Source organism: Phocoena phocoena, chromosome 2 (assembly GCF_963924675.1).
Source record: "Phocoena phocoena chromosome 2, mPhoPho1.1, whole genome shotgun sequence".
Lineage (NCBI taxonomy): Eukaryota > Metazoa > Chordata > Mammalia > Artiodactyla > Phocoenidae > Phocoena > Phocoena phocoena.
Genome location: NC_089220.1, coordinates 153,063,372 through 153,087,100, shown reverse-complemented (window position 1 = coordinate 153,087,100; position 23,729 = coordinate 153,063,372). Strand labels below are relative to the sequence as shown.

General features: G+C 42.0%; 1 protein-coding gene and 1 non-coding gene across 3 annotated transcripts in view; both read left to right on the top strand.

The window, feature by feature from the left end:
- PRKCQ (protein kinase C theta) overlaps positions 1 to 23,729 on the top strand; it is a 102,144-nt gene that overhangs the window by 6,282 nt on the left and 72,133 nt on the right. For both annotated transcript variants that reach the window (XM_065900388.1, XM_065900379.1), the window contains exons 3-10: positions 590 to 650; positions 10,535 to 10,697; positions 12,397 to 12,428; positions 12,525 to 12,610; positions 15,601 to 15,730; positions 19,632 to 19,741; positions 20,519 to 20,636; positions 22,189 to 22,349. In XM_065900388.1, the coding sequence (XP_065756460.1) occupies positions 590 to 650; positions 10,535 to 10,697; positions 12,397 to 12,428; positions 12,525 to 12,610; positions 15,601 to 15,730; positions 19,632 to 19,741; positions 20,519 to 20,636; positions 22,189 to 22,349 (861 nt within the window). The remainder of the gene's footprint in view (positions 1 to 589; positions 651 to 10,534; positions 10,698 to 12,396; positions 12,429 to 12,524; positions 12,611 to 15,600; positions 15,731 to 19,631; positions 19,742 to 20,518; positions 20,637 to 22,188; positions 22,350 to 23,729) is intronic.
- On the top strand, positions 9,308 to 9,415 carry LOC136119500 (U6 spliceosomal RNA). The gene has a single exon (XR_010655496.1). It is a non-coding gene; the product is annotated as a U6 spliceosomal RNA (small nuclear RNA).

Genomic DNA, 23,729 nt, shown 5'->3' with positions numbered 1-23,729 from the left:
ATGTTTTTTTAAATCCCTTCCTCGACCAATCTAATTAAAATTTCCCTTAGCAGTGTGAAAATTTCTAGCACTTTCCAAAGGAAACAGGCTCTCTGTGTGAAAGAAAAAGACCACTCCCATTTAATACCCGATTAACCTAGGGGCAAGTGTATTCAGGCATCCTCAAAGCAGGATTTCTCTTTCCTTCCAAAGGGACCCTACTTGTTCTCCAAGTGAGCCAGTCCCCAGCCTCCATGATTCTTTTGTCACCATCAAGATATGAATCTACCCTATTACAACTCTAAAGATAAGCTGTAGCGCAGGGCAAGGAAGTCACATAGAATCTGTTTTAGAATTTGGTTTCTTCCTTAAGCAAGTTTTGGTCTCCAAGTCAAATTAGGTAGTTGCTGAGGTGTTTTAATAAAAGAAAGCCTATGTTCACGGATGCTGTGCTAGTCTGATGATAATATGGGTAAGTTAAGTGAAAGGGAACAGGGGTGGGCCCTGCGCTGGGGATCTCCTGCCATCACCAAACCCGCCAGTTGTGATGTCATTCAACTCAGCACTTGTCTCACATTCTGACCCTTGTTTCTTTCCTTCCTTACACCAGTTAGAGCTGAAACCTCAAGGCCGAATGCTAATGAACGCAAGATACTTTCTGGAAATGAGTGGCAAGTGGCATTTCTTATTCCTGTTTGGGGGTGTGGCGGGCATGTCTCCTCTCCTTTGCAACTTATTTCACTTTGCTTTTCTGAGAGCAAAGAAGATAGAAGCATGAGGAATTTTCTTAAAATTCCCAGTGGTGCTCAAGCATGAGTTGAATATACAGTCTGTGGGGCCAGATCCACATAGAAATAGAAAACATTTATAGCATTCGTTTTTAAATGGTGTGAATTCATATGCCCAGTGCTTTTCTAGTCTGTCTGTATTTTCATTTGGGAATTTAATGTAAACACCAAAGGCTCTGCTAATGTGTTGCTCTGTGTGTACACACTGTGTATAAATGATGTGATACAATGAGTTGTCACACCATCAGTAGAATACAAAATAAATAAGAAACCAATAAATATTTTCTATAACACTATAGTAGCAAAATACTAATGCTTCAAGTTAGTCACCTCAAATCCTTTTAGGAACAAGGAGGGAAAAAATGCATCACTAAAGAGTTTCACTTCCATCTCACACACAGATGCCGTTCACAGAAGTTACATTCACAGGCAATGTGCTTGGTGCCTGTGATAGCCCGTCAGTTCTTCCTGTTGCGTTTATATCCTGTTGTCAAAGTGCTGTGTCGATGAATCAAATGCTACTACTCCTAAAATCTTTTTTTTTTATTAAAGTATAGTTGATTTGCGATGTTGTGTTAGTTTCAGGTGTACATTAAAGTTATTCAGATATGTATATCTATTTTACATACATCACACACACACACACACATACACACACGTGTATATATGGTTGGGCAAAAAGTTTATTCACGTTTTTCCGTAAGGAGTTGCACAAAAACCCAAACAAACTTTTTGGCCAACCCAATATATACTTTCTTTTTCAGATCTTTTTCCCTTACAGGTTATTACAAAATATTGGGTATAGTTCCCTGTATTATACAGTAGGTCCTTGTGGATCATCTGTTTTATATATAATAGTGTGAATATGTTAAGCCCAAATTCCTATTTTTATCCCTCCACCCCCTTCCCCTTTGGTAACCCATAAGTTTGTTTTCTATGTCTGTGGGTCTATTTCTGTTTTGTAAATAAGTTCATCTGTGTCTTTCTTTTTCTTTAGATTCCACATATAAGCGGTGTTGTGTGATATTTGTCTTTTCTCTGTCTGGCTTACTTCTCTTAGTATGATCATCTCTAGGTCTGGCCATGTTGCTGCAAATGGCATGATTTCATTCATATTCCTATTTCATTGAGTACGTAGGAGGTACCCGATGAATGTTTGTTGAACTGTTCAGTTGGACTCACTCTGGCATTTAGAAATTCCTTTTATTTTCTTCTGGTTCCCACACAGTGGCTATTCCAAACATGCCCATACTCCTTGGTTGCTGAAGGTGTCTTGATCTTCTCTTACTCTTGGAGGTTGGCTTTACCTCCAGTGTAGTTGGGAGAGACTACGTCTTCTGTGTGTCTCTGCACTTTAGGATTCAGCTGCTTCGTCCTGCATCTCTTCCCGCTCTTCTGCCTCGGAGAAAGTCCCTCCCTTTCTTGGTCTCCTGGCTCTCACCCCTAGCAGCTCTGTAACATCAGTCACACTTCCACTCTGGCACCTTCAACTTTTCTGTCTTTCTTTGGTTTCTGCCTCATTGCCAAGACATACATAATTAAGCCCATCTTCTCCAACCTGAAAAGAAATTTTTAAATGTTTTAACCTCCATGAGTTTTTCTTTCCTTTCCTTCCCTGACACATTTCTTGAGAAAGTAGATTAATATATCAGTCCCTGTTTCTTCACTACTCTGTCAATTCTTAAACCCTAAGAGTCTGGCTTATATTTCAACCAATCTGCTAAATGGCTTTCTCCAAGAGAACAAATCCTCAAAACAAATGCATGTGTCTTAACCTTCAATTCCTTTGACACCTCTGTTTCAGTCAACGCTGAGAAACCCATTCTTTCTTGGATTCCTTGATGTAATATTATTCAAGTTTTCCTCTTAATTTTTCAGCTGCCTGTTCATGGCCTCTTTTGTAATTCCTTTTCCTACCTCCTAAAAAATATGGGTGTGTACTTATCTCCAAGTCTATTCTTTGTGTGAGTGCCGTGTCTTCCTGACTGGGCTATTAGCCATTCAGAATTAGGGGTGATGTCTCATAGTTCTTTAGACCATTCAGCACAACAGTTTGCTCATAGCTGGTCAGGAAATATTTGTGATTTAACTGACTACAAACAAGTGACAGATTAAATAAATAGATTGGGCGCCATTACTATAAAAGAAATAACCAAACATACAAAAACCAACGCACTTATTTCAAGCCAATAAACAAACAGAAGGCCAAATTACTTCAGAGATAAACAGTAAATACAAGGATAATGTTTAAAATTCTGAGCTTTTATACATTTACTTTCTTGTAATGATTGAAATCGTCAGAGGATAAAGGAAATCACAGGAAGGAGCAAGGGAATGAATTCCTTTTTAATACTCTCTGGCATTTTTTAAATGTACAATGTTATATTCTAATACAGACTATTTTATATTTATAAATATATATAGTTATATGTAGTCTGTACTATTATATAATAGTTTATGTATTAGACTATATACAATTTTTACATAATTATATATATATATAATTTTTTTACAGTCATACAGATAGGGTTCCCAGAATAATCCACTTCCATCCCTGAATTTAAAAGTAATTTTATGCTTTATTTTATTTCATTACATCTGGACCAAAATAAAAATGAGTCAAATCTTACTGACAAATGGCCTACCATGCCAGTCCCAAGTTGTAAATTGGTCTCTACACTTAAACCAGAACTTGAAGAAGAAGGCAGTTGCCTTAGTGACCCTAAATTTAATCCCTTATTCACCAAGCCTAGTTTATTTCTGACCCAGTTCCTAATAAAAAGACTTAAATTGCCTAATGAAGTATTAGGCAAAATATTCAGCCCTATCTAAGGAGCTCTTTATTAGGAAGGCTTTTTATCTGGAAGTTTGGAGTTTCCGTAAAACAGACCTGTGGAGCCCTGTGGAGAAGACTTTTGTGCTAAAATGAGTCCTGAGACTAGGCTGCATCCTGGGGGAGAGGTCTCCACCTCCATGCCCCGCCTTTGTCCACCCAGTGTGTTTCTAGGCTGGCCACTCTAAGGGGTGGGGAAATTAAAGTACTTTGGCAGGAACGTTTGCCTCAAGTGTGTTGTCCAGTCTCTGCCGTGGCTTAGCCAGGATGGAAATAATTTAGTTTAAATATTGTGAACTCTTTTCATTTGTGAAACATGAGCCCCTTATTCTCGCTAAACCTCCATTTTTTGTATTTGGAAAAAATAAATAGAATAAGTCATCCAAGAATCTTCAAGCTACTTAAAATCGTGGTTGTAGGAACTATAATCATTAAATTCATTACCCTTGTTTTAGTGATGATGATTATTTTTGTTATTTCTTTCTTGTTTACCATGTCACACTCTCTCACATGCTAGAGTTTCCATCGTGCTGTTAAACCACGACTGCCTTGCTGTTGTGTGTTTTCTTTGGGCCTGGGCTTCAGCCAGGGCTGATACTCTCACTGGTATTCTCGGAATTCTACCAGCCTTTTGGGAAGATGTCATTTGGGTATTGGGCACTGTGGACAGTTACTACCCAAAGTACCTTCACAAATATCCAGAGCCCAGGGTGAACTGAAGAAATGTGAATGCGATGATTTGATGTAGGTGACTAGGTAACATCCAGGATTACATTTTTTTTTTTTTTAATTGCAGTGATCTGTTCATCTCTGGCCCTTTCCACATTGACCTGTGTAATCTATGGCTGGTGCCTCTGATTACTGTGGGCCTCGGGAACCAGAGCATAAACAACTTCCCAAAGTTCTTTTGTATTCAGAAGTCTGGCCAGCTCCCTCCTACTTTTCCTTGTCCATAAACAACCAGATACAAAGCATACTGGGACCTTAAAAAAAAATGTCGTTTCCAACTTACTGTCAGTAACCACGTTATTCTCTAGAATTACAGGTAAAGTATTTGCCACTTCCTGCCTTTTCTGGCTGAATCATCATTGACAGTGAATAGGAGAGGCTGGTAAATACCTTGAATGTTCTGACTTTTGTTTTTAAAAATTGAAAGAGGATATAGCTCAGTGTCATGAAAGAGGAGTGAAGGGTCAAGCCAGTAATCCAGCCTCATGGTTCCAATCCTATAACAATACACCCTCTGATAATCCTGTTATGGAATTAAGGTAAGATGCTTCATATTGTACCAACCTTAAGAAGTACTTAGGAGAGGGCAGGCAGCAGAAGCAAGAAGAACTACAATTCTGCAGCCTGTGGAATGAAAACCACATTCACAGAAAGATAGACAAAATGAAAAGGCAGAGGACTATGTACCAGATGAAGGAACAAGATAAAACCCCAGAAAAACAATTAAATGAAGTGGAGGTAGCCAACCTTCCAGAAGAGGAATTCAGAATAATCATAGTGAAGATAATCCAGGACCTTGGAAAAAGAATGGAGGCAAAGATCGAGAGGATGCAAGAGAGTTTAACAAAGACCTAGAAAAATTAAGGAACAAACACCTAGAAGAATTAAAGAGCAAACAAACAGATGAACAATACAATAACTGAAATGAAAAATAAACTAGCAAAAATCAATAGTGGAATAACTGAGGCATAAGAACAGATAAGTGACCTGGAAGACAGAATGGGAGAATTCACTGCCACGGAACAGAATAAAGAAAAAATGAAAAGAAATGAATACAGCCTAACGGACCTCTGGGACAACATTAAACGCAACAGCATTTGCATTATAGGGGTCCCAGAAGGAGAAGACAGAAAGGACCCAAGAAAATATTTGAAGAGATTATAGTCAAAAACTTCCCTAACATGGGAAAGGAAATAGCCACCCAAGTGCAGGAAGCACAGAGAGTCCCAGGCTGGATAAACTCAAGGAGAAACACACCAAGACACATAGTAATTAAATTGACAAAAATTAAAGACAAAAATTATTGAAAGCAACAAGGAAAAATGACAAATAACATACAAGGGAACTCCCATAAGGTTAACAGCTGATTTCTCAGTGGAAACTCTACAAGCCAGAAGGGAGTGGCATGATATATTTGAAGTGATGAAAGGGAAGAACCTACAACCAAGATTACTCTACCCAGCAAGGATCTCATTCAGATTCGATGCAGAACTCAAAAGCTTTACAAACAAGCAAAAGCTAAGAGAATTCAGCACGACCAAACAGCTCTACAAAAAATGCTAAAGGAACTTCTCTAAGTGGGAAACACAAGAGAAGAAAAGGACCTACAAAAACAAACCCATAACAATTAAGAAAATGGTAATAGGAACATACATATCGATAATTACCTTAAACGTGAATGGATTAAATGCTCCAACCAAAAGACACAGGCTCACTGAATTGATACAAAAACAAGACCCACATATATGCTGTCTACAAGAGACCCACTTCAGACTTAGGGACACATACAGACTGAAAGTGAGGGGATGGAAAAAGATATTCCATGCAAATGGAAATCTAAAGAAAGCTGGAGTAGCAATACTCATATCAGATAAAATAGACTTTAAAGAATGTTACAAGACACAAGGAAGGACACTACATAATGATCAAGGGATCAATCCAAGAAGAAGATATAACAATTATAAATATATATGCACCCAACATAAGAGCTCCTCAATACATAAGGCAACTGCTAACTGCTGTAAAAGAGGAAATCGACAGAAACACAATAATAGTGGGGGACTTTAACACCTCACTCACACCAATGGACAGATCATCCAAACAGGAAATTAATAAGGAAACACAAGCTTTAAATCATACAACAGACCAGATAGATTTAATTGATATTTATAGGACATTCCCTCCAAAAACAACAGATTACACTTTCTTCTCAAGTGTGCACGGAACATTTTCCAGGTTAGATCACATCTTGGTCACAAATCAAGCCTTGGTAAATTTAAGAAAATTGAAATCATATCAACCATCTTTTCTGACCACAATGCTATGATATTATAAATTAATTACAGGGAAAAAAAGGTAAAAAACACAAACTCATGGAGGCTAAACAATACGTTACTAAATACCCAAGAGATCACTGAAGACATCAAAAAGGAAATTAAAAAATACCTAGAGACAAATGACAATGAAAACACGACAATCCAAAACCTATGGGATGCAGCAAAAGCAGTTCTAAGAGGGAAGTTTATAGCTATACAAGCTTACCTCAAGAAACAAGAAAAATCTTAATCTAACCTTACACCTAAAGGAACTAGAGAAAGAAGAACAAAACCCAAAGGTAGTAGAAGGAAAGAAATCATAAAGATCAGAGCAGAAATAAATGAAATAGAAAAAAAGAAAACAATAGAAAAGATCAATAAAACTGAAACCTGATTCTCTGAGAAGATAAACAAAATTGATAAACCTTTAGTCAGACTCATCAAGAAGAAGAGGGAGAGGATTCAAATCAACAAAATTAGAAATGAAAAAGAAGTTACAACAGACACCGCAGAAATACAAAACATCATAAAAGACTACTACAAGCAACTCTATGCCAATATAATGGATGACCTAGAAAAAATGGACAAATTCTTAGAAAGGTATAACCTTCCAAGACTGAACCAGGAAGAAATAGAAAATATAAACAGACCAATCACAAATAATGAAATTGAAACTGTGATTAAAAATTTTCCACCAAACAAAAGTCCAGGACCAGATGCTTCACAGGTGAATTCTGTCAACAATATAGAGAAGAGCTAGCACCCATCCTTCTCAAACTGTTCCAAAAAATTGCAGAGGAAGGAACACTCCCAAACTCATTCTACAAGGCCACCATCACCCTGATACCAAAACCAGACAGGGATACTACAAAAACAGAAAATTACAGACCCATATGACTGATGAATTTAGATGCAAAAATCCTCAAAAAAATATTAGCAAACAGAATCCAACAACACATTAGAAGGATCATACACCATGATCAAGTGGGATTTATCCCAGGGATGTAAGGATTCTTTAATATACACAAATTCATCAGACACACCATATTAACAAACTGAAGAATAAAAACCATATGATCATCTCAATAGATGCAGAAAAAGCTTTTGACAAAATTCAACGCCCATTTATGATAAAAACTCTCCAGAAAGTGGGCATAGAGGGAACCTACCTCAGCATAATAAAGGCCATATATGATAAACCCACACCCAACATCATTCTTGATGGCAAAAAACTGAAAGTATTTCCTCTAAGATCAGGAACAAGACAAGGATGTCCACTCTTGCCACTGTTATTCAACATAGTTTTGGAAGTCCTAGCCACGGCAATCAGAGAAGAAAAAGAAATAAAAGGATTACAAATTGGAAAAGAAGAAGTAAAACTGTCACTGTTTGCAGATGACATGTTACTATACATAGAGAATCCTAAAGATGCCACCAGAAAACTGCTAGAGCTAATCAATGAATTTGATAAAGTTGCAGGATACAAAATTAATGCACAGAAATCTCTTGCATTCCTAAACACTAACAACAAAAGATCAGAAAGAGAAATTAAGGAAACAATCCCATTCACCATTGCAACAAAAAGAATAAAATACCTAGGAATAAACCTACCTAAGGAGGTAAATGACCTATACTCAGAAAACTATAAGACACTGATGAAAGAAATCAAAGATGACACAAACAGTTGAAGAGATATACCACGTTCTTGGATTGGAAGAATCAATATTGTGAAAATGACTATACTACCCAGAGCAATCTACAGATTCAATGCAATCCCTGTCAAATTACCAGTGGCATTTTTTACAGAACTAAAAAAAAGATCTTAAAATTTGTATGGAGACACAAAAGACCCCGAATAGCCAAAGCAGTCCTGAGGGGAAAAAAACGGAGATGCAGGAATCAGACTCCCTGACTTCAGACTATACCACAAAGCTACAGTAATCAAGACAGTATGGTGCTGGCACAAAAACAGAAATAGATCAACGGAACAGGATGGAAAGCCCAGAGATAAAGCCACGCACCTATGGTCAACTAATCTGTGACAAAGGAGGCAAGGATATACAATGGAGAAAAGACAGTCTCCTCAATAAGTGGTGCTGGGAAAACTGGATAGCTACATGTAAAAGAATAAAATTAGAACACTCCCTGACACCATACACAAAAATAAACTCAAAATAGATTAAAGACCTAAATGTAAGACCAGACACTATAAAACTCTTAAAGGAAAGCATACGAAGAACGCTCTGTGACATAAATCACAGTAAGATCTTTTTTGATCCACCTCCTAGAGTAATGGAAATAAAAAACAAAAATAAAGAAATGGGACCTAATGGAACTTAAAACCTTTTGCATAGCAAAGGAAACTATAAACAAAACGAATAGACAACCCTCAGAATGGCAGAAAATATTTGCAAACAAGTCAGAGGACACAGGATTAATCTCCAAAATATATAAACAGCTCATGCAGCTCAATATTAAAACAACAAACTACCCAATCCAAAAATGGGCAGAAGACCTAAATAGGCATCTCTCCAAAGAAGACATACAGATGGCCAAGAAGCACATGAAAAGCTGCTCAACATCACTAATAGGAAATGGAAATCAAAACTATAATGAGGTATCACCTCACACCACTTAGAGTGGCCATCATTCTACAAAGAACAGTGCTCACTTCGGCAGCACATATACTAAAATTGGAACGATACAGAGAAGATTTGTGTGGCCCCTGCGCAAGGATGACGAATAAAGACGCAGACCTACTAGAGAATGGACTTGACGACACAGGGAGGGGGAACGGTAAGCTGGGACAAAGTGAGAGAGTGGCATGGACATATATACACTACCAAATGTAAAATAGATAGCTAGTGGGAAGCAGTCGCATAGCACAGGGAGATCAGCTCGGTGTTTTGTGACCACCTAGAGGGGTGGGATAGGGATGGTGGAGGGAGGGAGACGCAAGAGGGAAGAGATATGGGGATATATGTATATGTATAGCTGATTTACTTTGTTATAAAGCAGAAACTGACACTCGATTGTAAAGCAATTATACTCCAATAAAGATGTTTAAAAGATCAGCAAAAGAATTTAAAAAATAGAAAATCTACAAACAACAAACGCTGGAGAGGGTGTGGAGAAAAGGGAACCCTCTTGCGCTATGGTGGGTATGTAAATTGGTACAGCCACTATGGAAAACAGCATGGAGGTTCCTTAAAAAACTAAAAATAGAATTACCATACAACCCAGCAATCCCACTACTGGGCATATACCCTGAGGAAACCATAATTCAAAAGAACACATGCACCCAGTGTTCATTGCAGCACTATTTACAATAGCCAGGTCATGGAAGCAACCTAAATGCCCATCAACGGATGAATGGATAAAGAAGATGTGGCACATATATACAATGGAATATTACTCTGCGATAAAAAGGAACAAAATTGGGTCATTTTTAGAGACACGTATGGACCTAGAGACTGTCATACAGAGTGAAGTAAGAGGAAAACAAATATCGTGTATTAACGTATATATGTGGAATCTAGAAAAATGGTACAGATGAACCTATCTGCAAAGCAGAAATAGTGACACAGATGTAGAGAACAAACGTATGGACACCAAGTGGGGAAAGTGAGGGGTGGGGTGGGATGAATTGGGAGATTGGTATTGACATATATACACTAATATGTATAAAATAGATAACTAATAAGAATGTGCTGTGTAAAAAATAAAATAAAATTAAAAAAAAAAGAAAAGCACTTGGGGTTTGCTGGTCTTGATGCTTGTCTCATTCCTCGTCAGTCTCTGTCCCTTCCCCATCTCCCCCAGCCCCGCTCCCGCAAGCTCTGACAGTCATATGGCAGAATGTCACTCTGTCCCCTGTCCTCTTCCTGCAGACACAAAGGACATGAGTGAATTCGAGAACGAAGGCTTCTTTGCTCTGCATCAGCGCCGAGGAGCCATCAAACAGGCCAAGGTCCACCACGTCAAGTGCCATGAGTTCACGGCCACCTTTTTCCCACAACCCACGTTTTGCTCCGTCTGCCATGAATTTGTCTGGTATGGTAACTCAGCATTTCACTCCAAACTTCAAGTTATGCATTCTGTCGCATCTTCTTGATCCACCAGGTCTGGCATGCCCCACCTTGGGGAAGTGTGCCGGAATAGGTACCACTTGAGAGTTTCCAGTGGCCTCACCTGGATTGAGAAGGTTCAAAGGGTGTGACTCTCCAGAACATTTTCATAATATAACTCCTGTAGAGCAAGGGAACCAGCCTCCTTAGGAAAGGTTCCAAGGACTTCAGTTTCCAATTAAATGGGAGGCTTATGGGGGTGAGGGGGAAGGGAAGGAAGAAGGAGAGATCTTTATCGTAAGCACAGTTTTACAGCCAAAACTGCCACCAGCTCCACAGCCCAACCGTGCTGCTACTAATGTCTGCAAAAGGCAACACTTGCCCGTTGGAGCTAATGGGTTTCAATGTTTACAAGGCTCTTGGGTGTCTTAAGAGCCCTCAAACAGAGAGATTCGTTCAACCCTCAGTAAACACACAGCGAAGGCTATGGGGGAGTGGAGACTTGAAACGACTCCTATCTCTGGCCTCAGCCTCCTCGCCTCTTCTGGGGTGTTCTCTCCTTAACCCCTGTGTAACCAGGGTATCCAGAGGTCAAGTAGACTTTTGGTGGATTTCCATCAACTGTCTTCATCTAATGACTTGAACCTCCTTCCTTTCTAAGAGTGAATGTTACTCAGGCTTCGGTCTTAAGCTTGAGAATTCATTAGTTGCACATATTCTCAGATACTCAGAAAGAGGAAATAAAATGTTATAAAATAAAATGTTATAAATGTAGATATCTTTGCTTATCTGTACTGAGCTTAGTGAGACATTGAATTTTTAAGCGTAGACATGGAAATTTGCTACCACGATCCCGTGATCCATTTTTTTTTAATATTAATTTAAAAATTTTTTTCTTTTTTTGGCTGCATCGGGTCTTAGTTGTGGCATGCGGGGTCTTTTGTTGAGGCACGCAGGGTCTTCCGTTGCAGCACACGGGCTTCTCTAGTTGCGGCAGTGTGCGGGTTTCTCAGTAGCTGTGGCATGCGGGTTTTCTCTTCTGTAGTTGTGGCGCGCGGGCTTAGTTGCCCTGCGGCATGTGGGATCTTAGTTCCCCGACCAGGGATCGAACTCGCGTCCCCTGTATGGGAAGGTGGATTCTTTACCACTGGACCACCAGGGAAGCCCCCCCCACTTTATCCATTTTTGGTCAGGCATTTTTATCTCTACATGTTTGTTTGGAAAATATGCAAATGGGAGGGAAATCAACAACTCCTCATTTATCTAATTATCAGACTTTTCACAAAGCAGGTTAAAATAAAAGAACAGGGCTTCCCTGGTGGCTCAGTGGTTGAGAGTCCGCCTGCTGATGCAGGGGACGTGGGTTCATGCCCTGGTCTGGGAAGATCCCACATGCCGCAGAGCAGCTGGGCCCGTGAGCCATGGCCGCTGAGCCTGTGCGTCCGGAGCCTGTTCTCCACAACGGGAGAGGCCACAACAGTGAGAGGCCTGCGTACCGGAAAAAAAAAAATAAATAAATAAAAGCACATGTTAACACTCTTGGCTAATAATAGACTAGTGCTTCAGATCAGAAAATGCTCTGTGATAGCAGAAAGCTATGGGATCTTGTTCATCTTTTAAATGTTTTTGCTACTACTGTTGACTCAAAGGTCCATATAAATATTCAAACATGTGCTTTATTGCAGGGGTCTGAACAAACAGGGCTACCAGTGTCGACGTAAGTCAGAAGGATTTCTTTTGTATTATCGTCATTCTTTTCGTTTAGTTGTCCCTTAACTTCTGAAAATCTCAAGCTGTAGTAATTTCTTTTCAGAATGTAATGCAGCAATTCACAAGAAGTGTATCGATAAGGTTATAGCGAAGTGCACGGGATCAGCTATCAACAGCCGAGAAACCATGGTACGGATCTAGATTCCTCTCTGTCTGAAATACGATGATTTTATCCTGACATTAAATTTTACAGCCCACTAATTCTTGTTCCTAATGCCTGAATTTGAATGCTTATATTTTTCCTTGCACACCCTAAAACCCTTTCCTCTCCAGTGGTGATGGTTACTGAGATCCAAAACTAGGGGATGAATAAGAGAGCACAAGAAGAATTTTAATGATTCTACCTTTTCCAGAAAAACATCACAGAAAGGTGGCCAGAAAGCATAGTTCTGATCAATCATGTGAGAACGACTCCTGTGGCATCTACAGCTAGAAGTGACAGTTAAAGAGTAAAAGCAATGGTTATAAAATGCAGATGTGAGCATTTACAAGGGAGGGTAACAGATATGTAATTCTTATATTGAGAGGCAAGTATTTCTCTCAGAATGAACTTTGAGATGTATCATCTGGTGGCAAGTTAGACTTTAATCTGTGGGAGAGGGAGGCAGATGGAGCTGCAGAGAGAGAGAGGCAACCAAAGCAGTCAGTCTTGGCAAGAAGGAAAGAGGTCCAAAGCCACATGGACATGAAACTCTGACGCACAGGAAGGAGCTGGAGAGATGGTTGTAGATGAAGGTAGGTTTGTGGATTTGGGGAAGGCCAGATGAGGAAGCTTCCCTTAGATGACTTAGGTCCTCGATGAAGTCTGAGGACTAGGGGAAGAAAGAAGGCAGCAAGTGTCTTTGAGGAGGAAGAAGGAGCTGTAAAATAATTATCTCATAGATGGCAGGGCAAGGGGATTCAAGAAAAGCAGCAGGATTGCCAAGCACAGTTGCAAGTCCATTTGAGTTTGAGGGCAGCCATCTCCCGGGTGTGTGATTTTCTCCAACAAAGGGGTAGGCAAAGAGACAGCAGATCGGTTGGGTTTTTCCAGAGTAGAATGTCTTTTAAAATTTAGAGCCAGAAGGGGATAATCTCCTGTTATGAGTGACTCTGCCAAGGCTCAAAGAGGTTGAAGTAGTTTGTCCAAGGTCAGCCACTTTCACCTGGCAGACTAGAATTCAGATCTCAGTCTCCCAGACTAAGGCTTTTGTTCGTTGAAATCACAGTGCCTCTTTTCATCCCGCCCGCCTGCTCCCGTTTTCTGATGCCTTCAGCTTTCCTGGAAAAATCACAAATTGTAAGCATGACTGTGAACTTCAATGGCTAACGTCCAGTAGGACTAGAATGAGAGCCACAGGTAAAATTTTAAACTTTCAAGTAGCCACATTAAAGACCGGAAAAAGCAACAGGTGGAATTCATCTTAACGATATACTTTATGTAACCCAATCTGCTCCAATATTATCATTTCAGGATAGAATCAATATACAAAATTGAGATATTTTACATTGGTTTTTTTTTTCCATACGAAGTTGTCATAATCCAGTACGTATTTTACACTTACAGCACATCTTTTCAACACCTTGTAAGTGTTGGCCCATGTGGGTGAGTGACTGTCGTGTTGGAAAGTACAGATCTGTAGTCTTTCCCAGACACATCTTGAACCATTTGGACTTGGGTTCAGGATTTGAAGTAGAAGTCTCCTAGCCTGGACCTTGCCATCACTTGTTCATATTTATGTGGAAAAGTTTCTACGAAATAGGCGTTCTGAAAGGCACTTTTTCTTGGTTGAAAATATCTCGAGTAAGTGCTGGGCAGCTTTTAAGCCATTCTAAATAGCCATTCTAAAGACTAAATGCTGACCAAAAGCCACCATGAGAATATGTATTCCTTTAACAAAGAAGGCCACTTTACTGTACATGTTCTCAAAGAAATTGTTTAATTAAAAACTTTTGTAGAGATTTTAAGTCTCAAGTAAATAAAACTTTTTATACGGCACAGGCATATTGGTATTCTTGCCGGGAATCAAAGTGCCTGGTTTTTTGTTGTTGTTAATGTAATAAGTTTGATTAAAGGGGAGAATTTAAACTCTACAACACTTTAAAAAAGAAAATCTTCACTGTATCTACTGTCAGCATCCCTCTGTCATCTCCCTTCTCTCCATCCCTTAAACCATCACATTTATTTTGAGAGAGCGAAGAGTAATGGTGAAAGAGGGGATGGGCTCAGATTCAGACTGTCAGGCTCATAGATATCCCAGCTCAGTTGATGGCTGTGTGTCCTAGCCAAGTGTCTGGCCTTATCTGTGCTGAATCTCCCCACCTATCAAAGCAGGATACTAACAGAGGCTGCTTCAAAAGAGGTATTTTGAGGGTTGTATGAGATATCACACATGTAAAAGATAACACGTGACGTGTTTAACGTGTCTATCACAGCACCTGGCAGAACTGTTATCTACCTCTTGTCTCTTCAGTTCATGTATAAGCAGTGTGAAAAGCCTTCCCACCTTGGGCTCCCACACTAATAAACCGATTTCTCTAGAGGAGGCCTTATATAACATCTTCCAAAGGTTAAAGCACTAGTGCTAGGTTAAAAGAGAAAAGGAAATATTTATATTAAAATAGGAAGGGAAGGGCTTCCCTGGTGGCACAGTGGTTGAGAGTCTGCCTGCCGATGCAGGGGACACGGGTGCGTGCCCCGGTCCGGGAAGATCCCACATGCCGCGGAGTGGCTGGGCCCATGAGCCATGGCCGCTGAGCCTGCGGGTCCGGAGCCTGTGCTCCGCAATGGGAGACGCCACAACAGTGAGAGGCCCGTGTACCGCAAAAAAAAAGAAGAAGGGAAGTACGTTTACTTAGCTCCCATTTAAATAAATAACCCTGGTCTCCTCTTCCTGAAATCTTAGCCCATCTGTGGGAAGGCCGCAGACTTGCCCCCTTGCCCTTGACCTAGGAGAGCTAACGGCTTCTTGTCTTCTTTGGACATGACTGTAAGGCTTGACAAGTAAAAATTATGGGTTCTAATAAACATCACTGCAGTGTTTTTATTATTCTGTTCACTGTGCTAAAGTATCTGCTAAGATGTGAAAAGTGGGGAAGTGGGGACACACCGACCATCACGCATTCTTTTTCCCTTTCAGTTCCACAAGGAGAGGTTCAAAATCGACATGCCACACAGATTTAAGGTCTACAATTACAAGAGCCCCACCTTCTGTGAGCACTGTGGGACCCTGCTCTGGGGCCTGGCGAGGCAAGGCCTCAAGTGTGACGGTGAGTTTAATGAGCGTGGCCCCCCGGAACCCCCTGCGGCTGGATTTGCAGCTTTGATGGAGAGAACCAGGGAGCGGGGCGGGGTGGGGGGGGTAGGATGGAGGTGACTGGCTTCTCCGTCCAGCCCGGAAGAGCCCTGTGATCCTGAATGAGAAGTTCCCCGATAACAAGCCACTGCTGTTCTTTTCCTTCTACCTGTCCCCACCCCATGCCTTGTTTCCCAGAGAAGTGCCCAGTCTTCCAGGTCAAATGTCACCGCCCCTGGCCCCATGCCTTCTGTGGTACCTGCCTGATTCTCCTCTGACTGGCTCCCTCCCCTGGAGCTGCCCCTTCCTGACCTCCGCAGCCCCAGCCCTGCCCCTGCCGCTCTCCTTAGCACCAGCAAGTGCGATTCTGTCTGTGGCTCCATCAGGGAGCGAGCCTGGCACGTCTGTTTCGCTGCTGGATAGTCCTGCGCAGAAAACTGCCTGACTTAAGCTGGCGAGCCTGCCCCAAAGCGTGCTGTGAACTCCACGTGCACGGGAAGACGCCCAGCTCTGATGCTGACGGCCTGAGGGCAGAGCCCGAGCCTGCTGCCCTCCACCGTGGCGTTATTCAGCCGGACCCTGAGAAAAAGCACAAGAGCTCTCTCTCTCTGAAAGTCCAGGCTGCAAAGGCAAAAACCTTTAGAAACTGAGATGCTGTTATGTCAGGATTAGGGGGTAGGGAGGAAAAAGTCCAACAAGAACTAACGAAGTACTTCTGCCCTTGGATTGCAGCTGAGGGGAGGACAGAGCGCAGATAACATTCAAAACAGAGGTGCCTCGCTCAGCAGGGACCTTTGTATTTTATTTTATTTTAAAAAAATTTTTAATGAAGTATAGTTGATTTACAATGCTGTGTTAATTACTGCTGTCCAGCAAAGTGATTCAGTTATATATATACATTATATATGTGTGTGTATATATATATTATATACATATATATACATTCTTTTTCCTATATATTCTTTTCCATTATGGTTTATCATAGGATATTGATTAAACACAGAAGCCACTTTATTCTTTCTGGGCAGCCCCATTTTAACTTATGCCACTGGCTAATGCGTGTTGTATCTTTTAAGTGATAAAGGGTGCCGACCTAAGGAGGAAGATCACCCTTAGCTGCCTGCCTGTCCTCATCCCGGTTGCATCCACGTGTCTGGTGGAACCTGGAGTGACATCTTAATGGAGGTGGGAGGGGTTAGGTCTCCAAATCATTACTGAAGGCAAACCCACAGGTAGTCAAAATTCACCTGAACAGTCCCTCCATCACCCAAAGTACCACCACGCACTTTCCTCTCTACACCTGTTTAAGAGTCCGTGGGTGGGTGGGCTGGGTGTTGTATAGAGTGTATTTAAGAGTCGTAGGCAACAGGTAATATTGGAATGTTCTGCGGGGACAAACGGACAGGAATAATCAGATCCCCGTCTGATGGCACCCCTGTTCCCGTGATACTCTCACTCGTCGGGTTTTCTTTCCCTGGAGCCCAGGCGCCCCACCTGCAGAGGCCGAGCTGGTCCCAACAGCCCGGTTGTGCCTCTGAGCTCAGAACTTCCAGGATTCCTTGGCATTGTTCCACCACACCCTGCTGGGTTCTGTCCTTTTTGAACATTCCTTCTTCATTCCATTCTCTTTCCTCATTCCCTGTCCTCCTGTGCTTCCTTAACCCTACTCCCTCTCTTCTCTTCTCCCCTTCCTCTCCCCTCTCCTCCCCCCTCTCCTTCCCCAAATCACTCCCTGGAACCCCGAGAGGCTGGGCGCAGTCTGCTTCCCCCATACCCTCATCTGCATCTCCGCCTCTCACTCTGTCCCCTGGGTCTCTCCCTGCCCTCTTCCTCGCTCTCTCTTCTTACTCTCCTGTAAGCCTCCTTCCTAAGTAGGGCCCCCACTCCTCCTGACCCTGTCTCCTTTCTCTCGCCACTGAAATTGCCATGAAAGTAGTCATCTGGAGGGACTGTTTGCACTCATTGAGGTCCAGTTATCACCTACTAGGTTAGTAACAGACTTAGGACTTTGTGATCCTAGTGGGCATGGGGCCTCTCTTCACGGCACATCAGAGAGGAGCTTAGATCCGCTACAGTTTTAAAGAGCAAGGTGCTCCTCCCCATATCCTCAAGTCCGTTCTCTAGTAGGTCTGTGTCTTTATTCCTGTCTTACCCCTAGGTTCTTCATGACATTTTTTTCCCTTAAATTCCATATATATGTGTTAGCATACAGTATTTGTCTTTCTCTTCCTTACTTACTTCACTCTGTGACAGACTCTAGGTCTATCCACCTCATTACAAATAGGGAGGGTGGGAGGGAGACAGACGCAAGAGGCAAGAGATATGGGAACAGATGTATATGTATAACTGATTCACTTTGTTATAAAGCAGAAACTAACACACCATTGTAAAGCAATTATACCCCAATAAAGATGTTTTAAAAAAAAAAAAAAAGAGCAAGGTGCTCGATGCTCGCTACATGCCTCCCTCTACTTGCAGTAAATAAGTAGGAAATGGGGCTGCCCAGTGTAAAACCTGCATCCGGGAGCCCAGGAGGAGTCAAGCTAACAAGGCAGAATTCAGAGGGCAGAAGCCATTACGAGCAGCACCTTTACTATATTAAGGGTTCCACTTCAGGTGGATTTTTATGACTTTATACTGGGATGAGTAATAGTTTATGCTTACCTACTAGAAAATGCTGTTTTATTTTGTCTTGTTATGAACTGTTTAGTGAAAACCAAAGGTGAAGATGGCTAAAATTTCACCTAAATATTTCAAGAATATTTTATTGTAGTAAATAATAAAGATGAAAGAAAAGTTGTCTTTCGTGAACACCTGTTGGAGGCCAATCACTGTGCTAAGTTTTTGCACACAAATGGGCAAGTAATAAGGTAAGAAGATTAAAACGGCATGATTTTATAGCTTCTCCTGCCTAATTCCACTGTAACAATCCCTGTTGATATACCTTTATAGAACCTAGCAGGACGTGAGATCAGAGTTCTATCTGCTGCTGTTGGGAAATCTTTGGTAGCTTTTTTTTTTGGCATAATGGTGATGTTTCATAAGCAGAATTTGCATTTTTCTAAGACTAATGACATGAAGCAATACTGTCTTTACACAGACACAGGGGTGCCCGACCCCCAGTACAAGAAGGCTCCCACAGTCACAGCACGGTCTTGCTGTTTTTAGGACTAATGGATCAGGATACCCCTCCAGCATCGTAGGTCTCAGAGCTAGAAGCCTATACAGATCATTTAGTTCAAGTAGCCCAACTCTCCTATGTGGTGAGAACACGGTCTCCAGACACTTTCCTTCCTTTCACCCCCGCCTCTCACATATGCACAGACCACCCCACCGTCTCAATTTCCATTTCGACTGCGGCTGTACCCTAGGCTTCAGCCTAGAGGGTGGAGAAGCCTCTCGCAGCCTACGTGGGAAAGGGGATGCTTGGACCCCAGTCTAAGTGGCAGTGAATGACCTTCCACCCAGCATTCCACATTTACCACCAACTTATTTGCTGAGATCAACCCTGGAGTAAGAGCCAACCTCAGTTTTTCACTCTCATCGATGGCACGGCGGACATGCATTCTGGGAGCAGCCTTCCTCCCCATCCACAGGCTCTGGTTCTGCTTTGAGTGGAAGTCACTTCCCAGCAGCACGCTGAGGAGCATCTGGTGTGTGGGTGAAGGTCTCAGGGAATCAGGTGAATGTGCGGTGGCATCGTAAAAGCCCTGCCCTGGTCTGTTTGCCTTCAGTGTCTCCCTCTGCTGGGAAGATGGCACCGGGGATTTGCCAATGATTCCTTGGACATACATGCACCTAAAACAGATCACGTGCAAAGTCCGTGGAAGTTGGTTCTGTTGCCCTTGCTCAAGGTGTCGCTTTCTTCCTTTCAGCATGTGGCATGAACGTACATCACAGATGCCAGACAAAGGTCGCCAACCTTTGTGGCATAAACCAGAAGCTAATGGCTGAAGCACTGGCAATGATCGAGAGCGCTCAACAGGTGGGAACGGCTTTTAGGGGACAAGTTCCCACAATTTCACCTCAACTAGGACTATTCCAGTCCCTTTGCTCTGTGCTCTGTAGCAGCTCTACAGGGCGATGTGGACTCTATTTCCGAGTACTTGCCTTGACACTGACTTTCATCTTCGTGTCCCCATCCCCCGCTTGAGATACTTATTTATTTAATGTATTTGCATCGTGTGGATCTTTATAAGATCTTAAATTCTTCATGGGATGAGCAGGGGAAGAAACAAATAAATTCATTAAAATTATTGAGGATTCATTGCCAGCTTTATACCTATATATGACAACTATATAATAGCCTGGGGGAAAAAACATATATTTGCTAGAATCATCCCTAGAATGCCTTCAAAACACTGAGTCCAAGGCAACTTTTGCCTTGCTACTTACTAGCAGGCCGAATCCTCACATCCAAGGACAAACCCTCTTTAAGAGTTGGCATTGCCCATGTAAGCTATTTTTCCATCCATTGGCCTTTGATTCTTATTTGTGACCGAATAATGTGGATAGCATGGGATAAACCAGTTGGCCCCCAGAAAAGTATGCAGGAAGCGAATACGTTCTGCTGGTACGTAAAATATGATAGACATCCACAGGATATGGGATCCCTAAGAGAGTGCCAGGGAGAGGGAGAGATTCAGTTATCCTACACATCTAGGGATCTGAAATGGCTTTCATGCCCATGGACAGCAGGCTGCACTGTCCCGTTAATGGTGGGTGGGTGGGTGGGTAGCCTGACTCTTTGTTTGTAACCCAGGCTCGCTGCTTAAGAGACTCTGAACACATCTTCAGAGAAGGACCAGTTGAAATTGGTCTCCCATGCTCCATAAAAGGTGAAGCAAAGCTGCCGTATGGACCAGCACCGGGAAAAAAAGGTAGCTACCCTGATCCACCGTAGAATCGTCAGTAATTCATCGTGATTAACCTGAGTCGTCTGGATTTAAATTCTCCACATACCTGGCCTGATAAACGATTCTTTTCTAGTTAGAGATTACAGACCTAGCCACCAACAGAGAGTCTCCTACTTCTTAGAAGTATTATAAAACCGAAATATATCCCACTAGAAAACCTTCATAAGCAGGTGGTGGTGGGGAGAGGTTGAGGTGGGAGAAGAAAATGCGGCATCTCTGGAGGAAACAGTTGCAAACTTTTCCTTAGAATTTTAGAACATTACTCCCTGCCGTGGTTAAACAGTTTTACAGAAATAAATCCTTCATAGAGCTCTAGGGTAGGAATGCCACAGACCATCTTATTCTGTACCTTTGAGACTTTTCTGGAAAGTTTGAAGATTAGAAAGGGGATTATGGACACCAAGCGGGGAAAGCGGGGGCATGGTGGGATGCATTGGGAGATTGGGATTGACATCTATACACTAATAATGTATGAAATAGATAACTAATAAGAGCCTGCTATATAAAATAAATAAACTCAAAAAAAAGGGGAAGAATAGCCTAACGTCCTTGACATTTCTGATGTTATGGAAGTTTATCCAGCCTCCTCTCTGAAGGTCCTTCATGAGAGGATGACCATGCGATTCTGAATAGTTTCAGCATACATTATAAAATACTTATTTTCCTTGGACTTAGAATACGAAAGATAAACCTAGAGATCGGAAAATAAATGTCATTATTCCAACCACAAAACAGGACATAATTATGTGATGTGATACAGGTGCTAACTATCTCGTGATATCACAGTAGATGAATGTGTCAAGCAACATGTTAATGCACCTTAAAGTAGCACAATGTGATATGTCAATGTATTTCAATGTAAAAGAAAGGAATGTTATAAGGGGATCGGAGGAAGGCTCCGAAAATGTTTCTCGACACCTTCTCTGGCAGGAGGTGAGGAATAAATTGTCCTGAAAATTTTTTACAGAAGGGTTTGGATTAGATTTGGGAAGGGTCTCCGGGCAGAGGAGTAGACCGTGTGTCTCAGACATGATCAAGGTAGGTAGCATCCTGACTCGAAGACTGTGGCGAACGATGCATTTCAGATCTTCAACGATCTGCTATCCATTTCTTCGTCCCCACGTGGTCGGTCACAGAAATGGATGCCACTGTGCCTGTGAGCCACGCAAGCAACGGAGAATCATTTTCCCTCCAATTTGGTTAAAATCCCTATTTGTCCGTGATTCGGCATTATCAAAAGGGCTCATTCCTGTTGCATAGATGGTCTTTTGCTGATTGGAATGTTTCTTAACTTGATATTTTCCCCAGTCTGTTGCATAAAGAGACACAGTCCACCCCCACAGATACCAGGCTCCCAGGCAGGAGGTGCTGCTTTTGCCCTGCAGGAACCCCCTTCTGCATTGCTCTGAATGGAGCTTCAAAATGGGATGTGGAAAAGAAAGCGTGTTCTCAAAGTAGCTAGAACGACCTTCCGCTGTTCCTTATTTCCTTTTAACCGCTGATTTGCCATTTTCAGAGCCTCAGGGGATCTCCTGGGAGTCTCCCTTGGATGAGATGGAGAAAGTAGGCCATCGTCCAGAACCTGAACTTAACGTAGAAAGACCATCTCTACGTATGAAATTAAAAATCGAGGATTTTACCTTGCACAAAATGTTGGGGAAAGGAAGTTTTGGCAAGGTATGATATTGTATGTAGAATTCTGTGGCCCAGCTTCCAGAAATTGAAGAGCAAATCTGGCCAGTGGAACTGAACCACACATGGGTGTGCAGAGAGCGCATTCCTGGTCAGGAACTGTCATGTGATGTGATATATGTTAGAGGGCAGAGAGACATCTGAATAAATAGGGACCCGGGGAGCTCTGGGGAATAGCAGCCTCTGCTTCCTGGGAACAACGATTCAAGCCATTTCACTTGGAAGGTGTTCGTCCCACGAGCTTGTGTGTTCGATATCTTTGGACACCAAAGAAATGAGAAGGTGCCCCAGCCGGTTCCTGTTTCACAGATATTTTTGTTTCATTGGTGGTTTTTTTGTTGTTGTTTTGTTCCTTTCTCAAACCTGGAGTGTGGTTTTTACCTTCTGTATGATTTCTTCTCTACCAAGTGTCCTCAGCCTTGTTTTAGTTTGCTAGGGCTACTGTAACAGAATACCACAGATGGGGAGACTTCAACAACAGAAATTTATTTCTTCTAGTTCTAGAGGCTGGAAGTCCAAGATCAAGGTGTGGACAGGGCTGTTTCTCCTGAGGCCTCTCTCCTGGGTGTCCACGCTGTCTTCTCCCTTTGTCCTCACATGGCCATTCCTGTGTGCATGTCTGTGTCCTAACCCCCTCTGCTTATAAGGACACCAGTCATATTGGATTAGGACCCACCCTAATGACCTCATTTTAACATAATTATCTCTGTAAGCACCCTGTCTCCAAATATGGTCTCACTCTGAGCCGCTGGGGTTTAGGACTCCAACATATCAGTTCTTTGGAAGGGACACAATTCAGCCCAGAACACGGCCCTAGCTTGAGCGTCTTAGGAAAAGTTCCACGGAGGAAGTCCTTCCTCTAAATTCTTCCTGCCACTCACTCAGGTTATGGGCCATTAGTCAGTCACAGAGGGCAAGGAGAGGAGGAAGGAGACATAATGGAAGAAATTATGATCAACTCTCAGTGACAAGAGGAGATTTTCAAGCCGGTGATTGTAAAGAGGGATGTCATGGAATATAGGCTTTTAGGTTATTTTGGATATTAAGGATATCACATGTATTAATGGAGCTCTCAGTTGTTTTATATTTATATTGGATGCAACGTCTAGGAAAGTTTTAGCCAAAGACTCCCGTTCCATGAATTTGTGCAACCAAGACCAGCATTATGCTCAGCACCTGCTCACTAGACTTTGGCTGCAAAACTTACCCAGTTTATTTAACAATAATGTAACTGGGTATTGCCATAGCTGGAGGACATTGTGCTGCAGTTGGGGTTTCTATATGATACCAAGGCATTGCCTTCGGCAAAATCCACTCTGCCCTACGAACTGTAGCTGATATCCATTAATTCGTTTATTTTGTTTC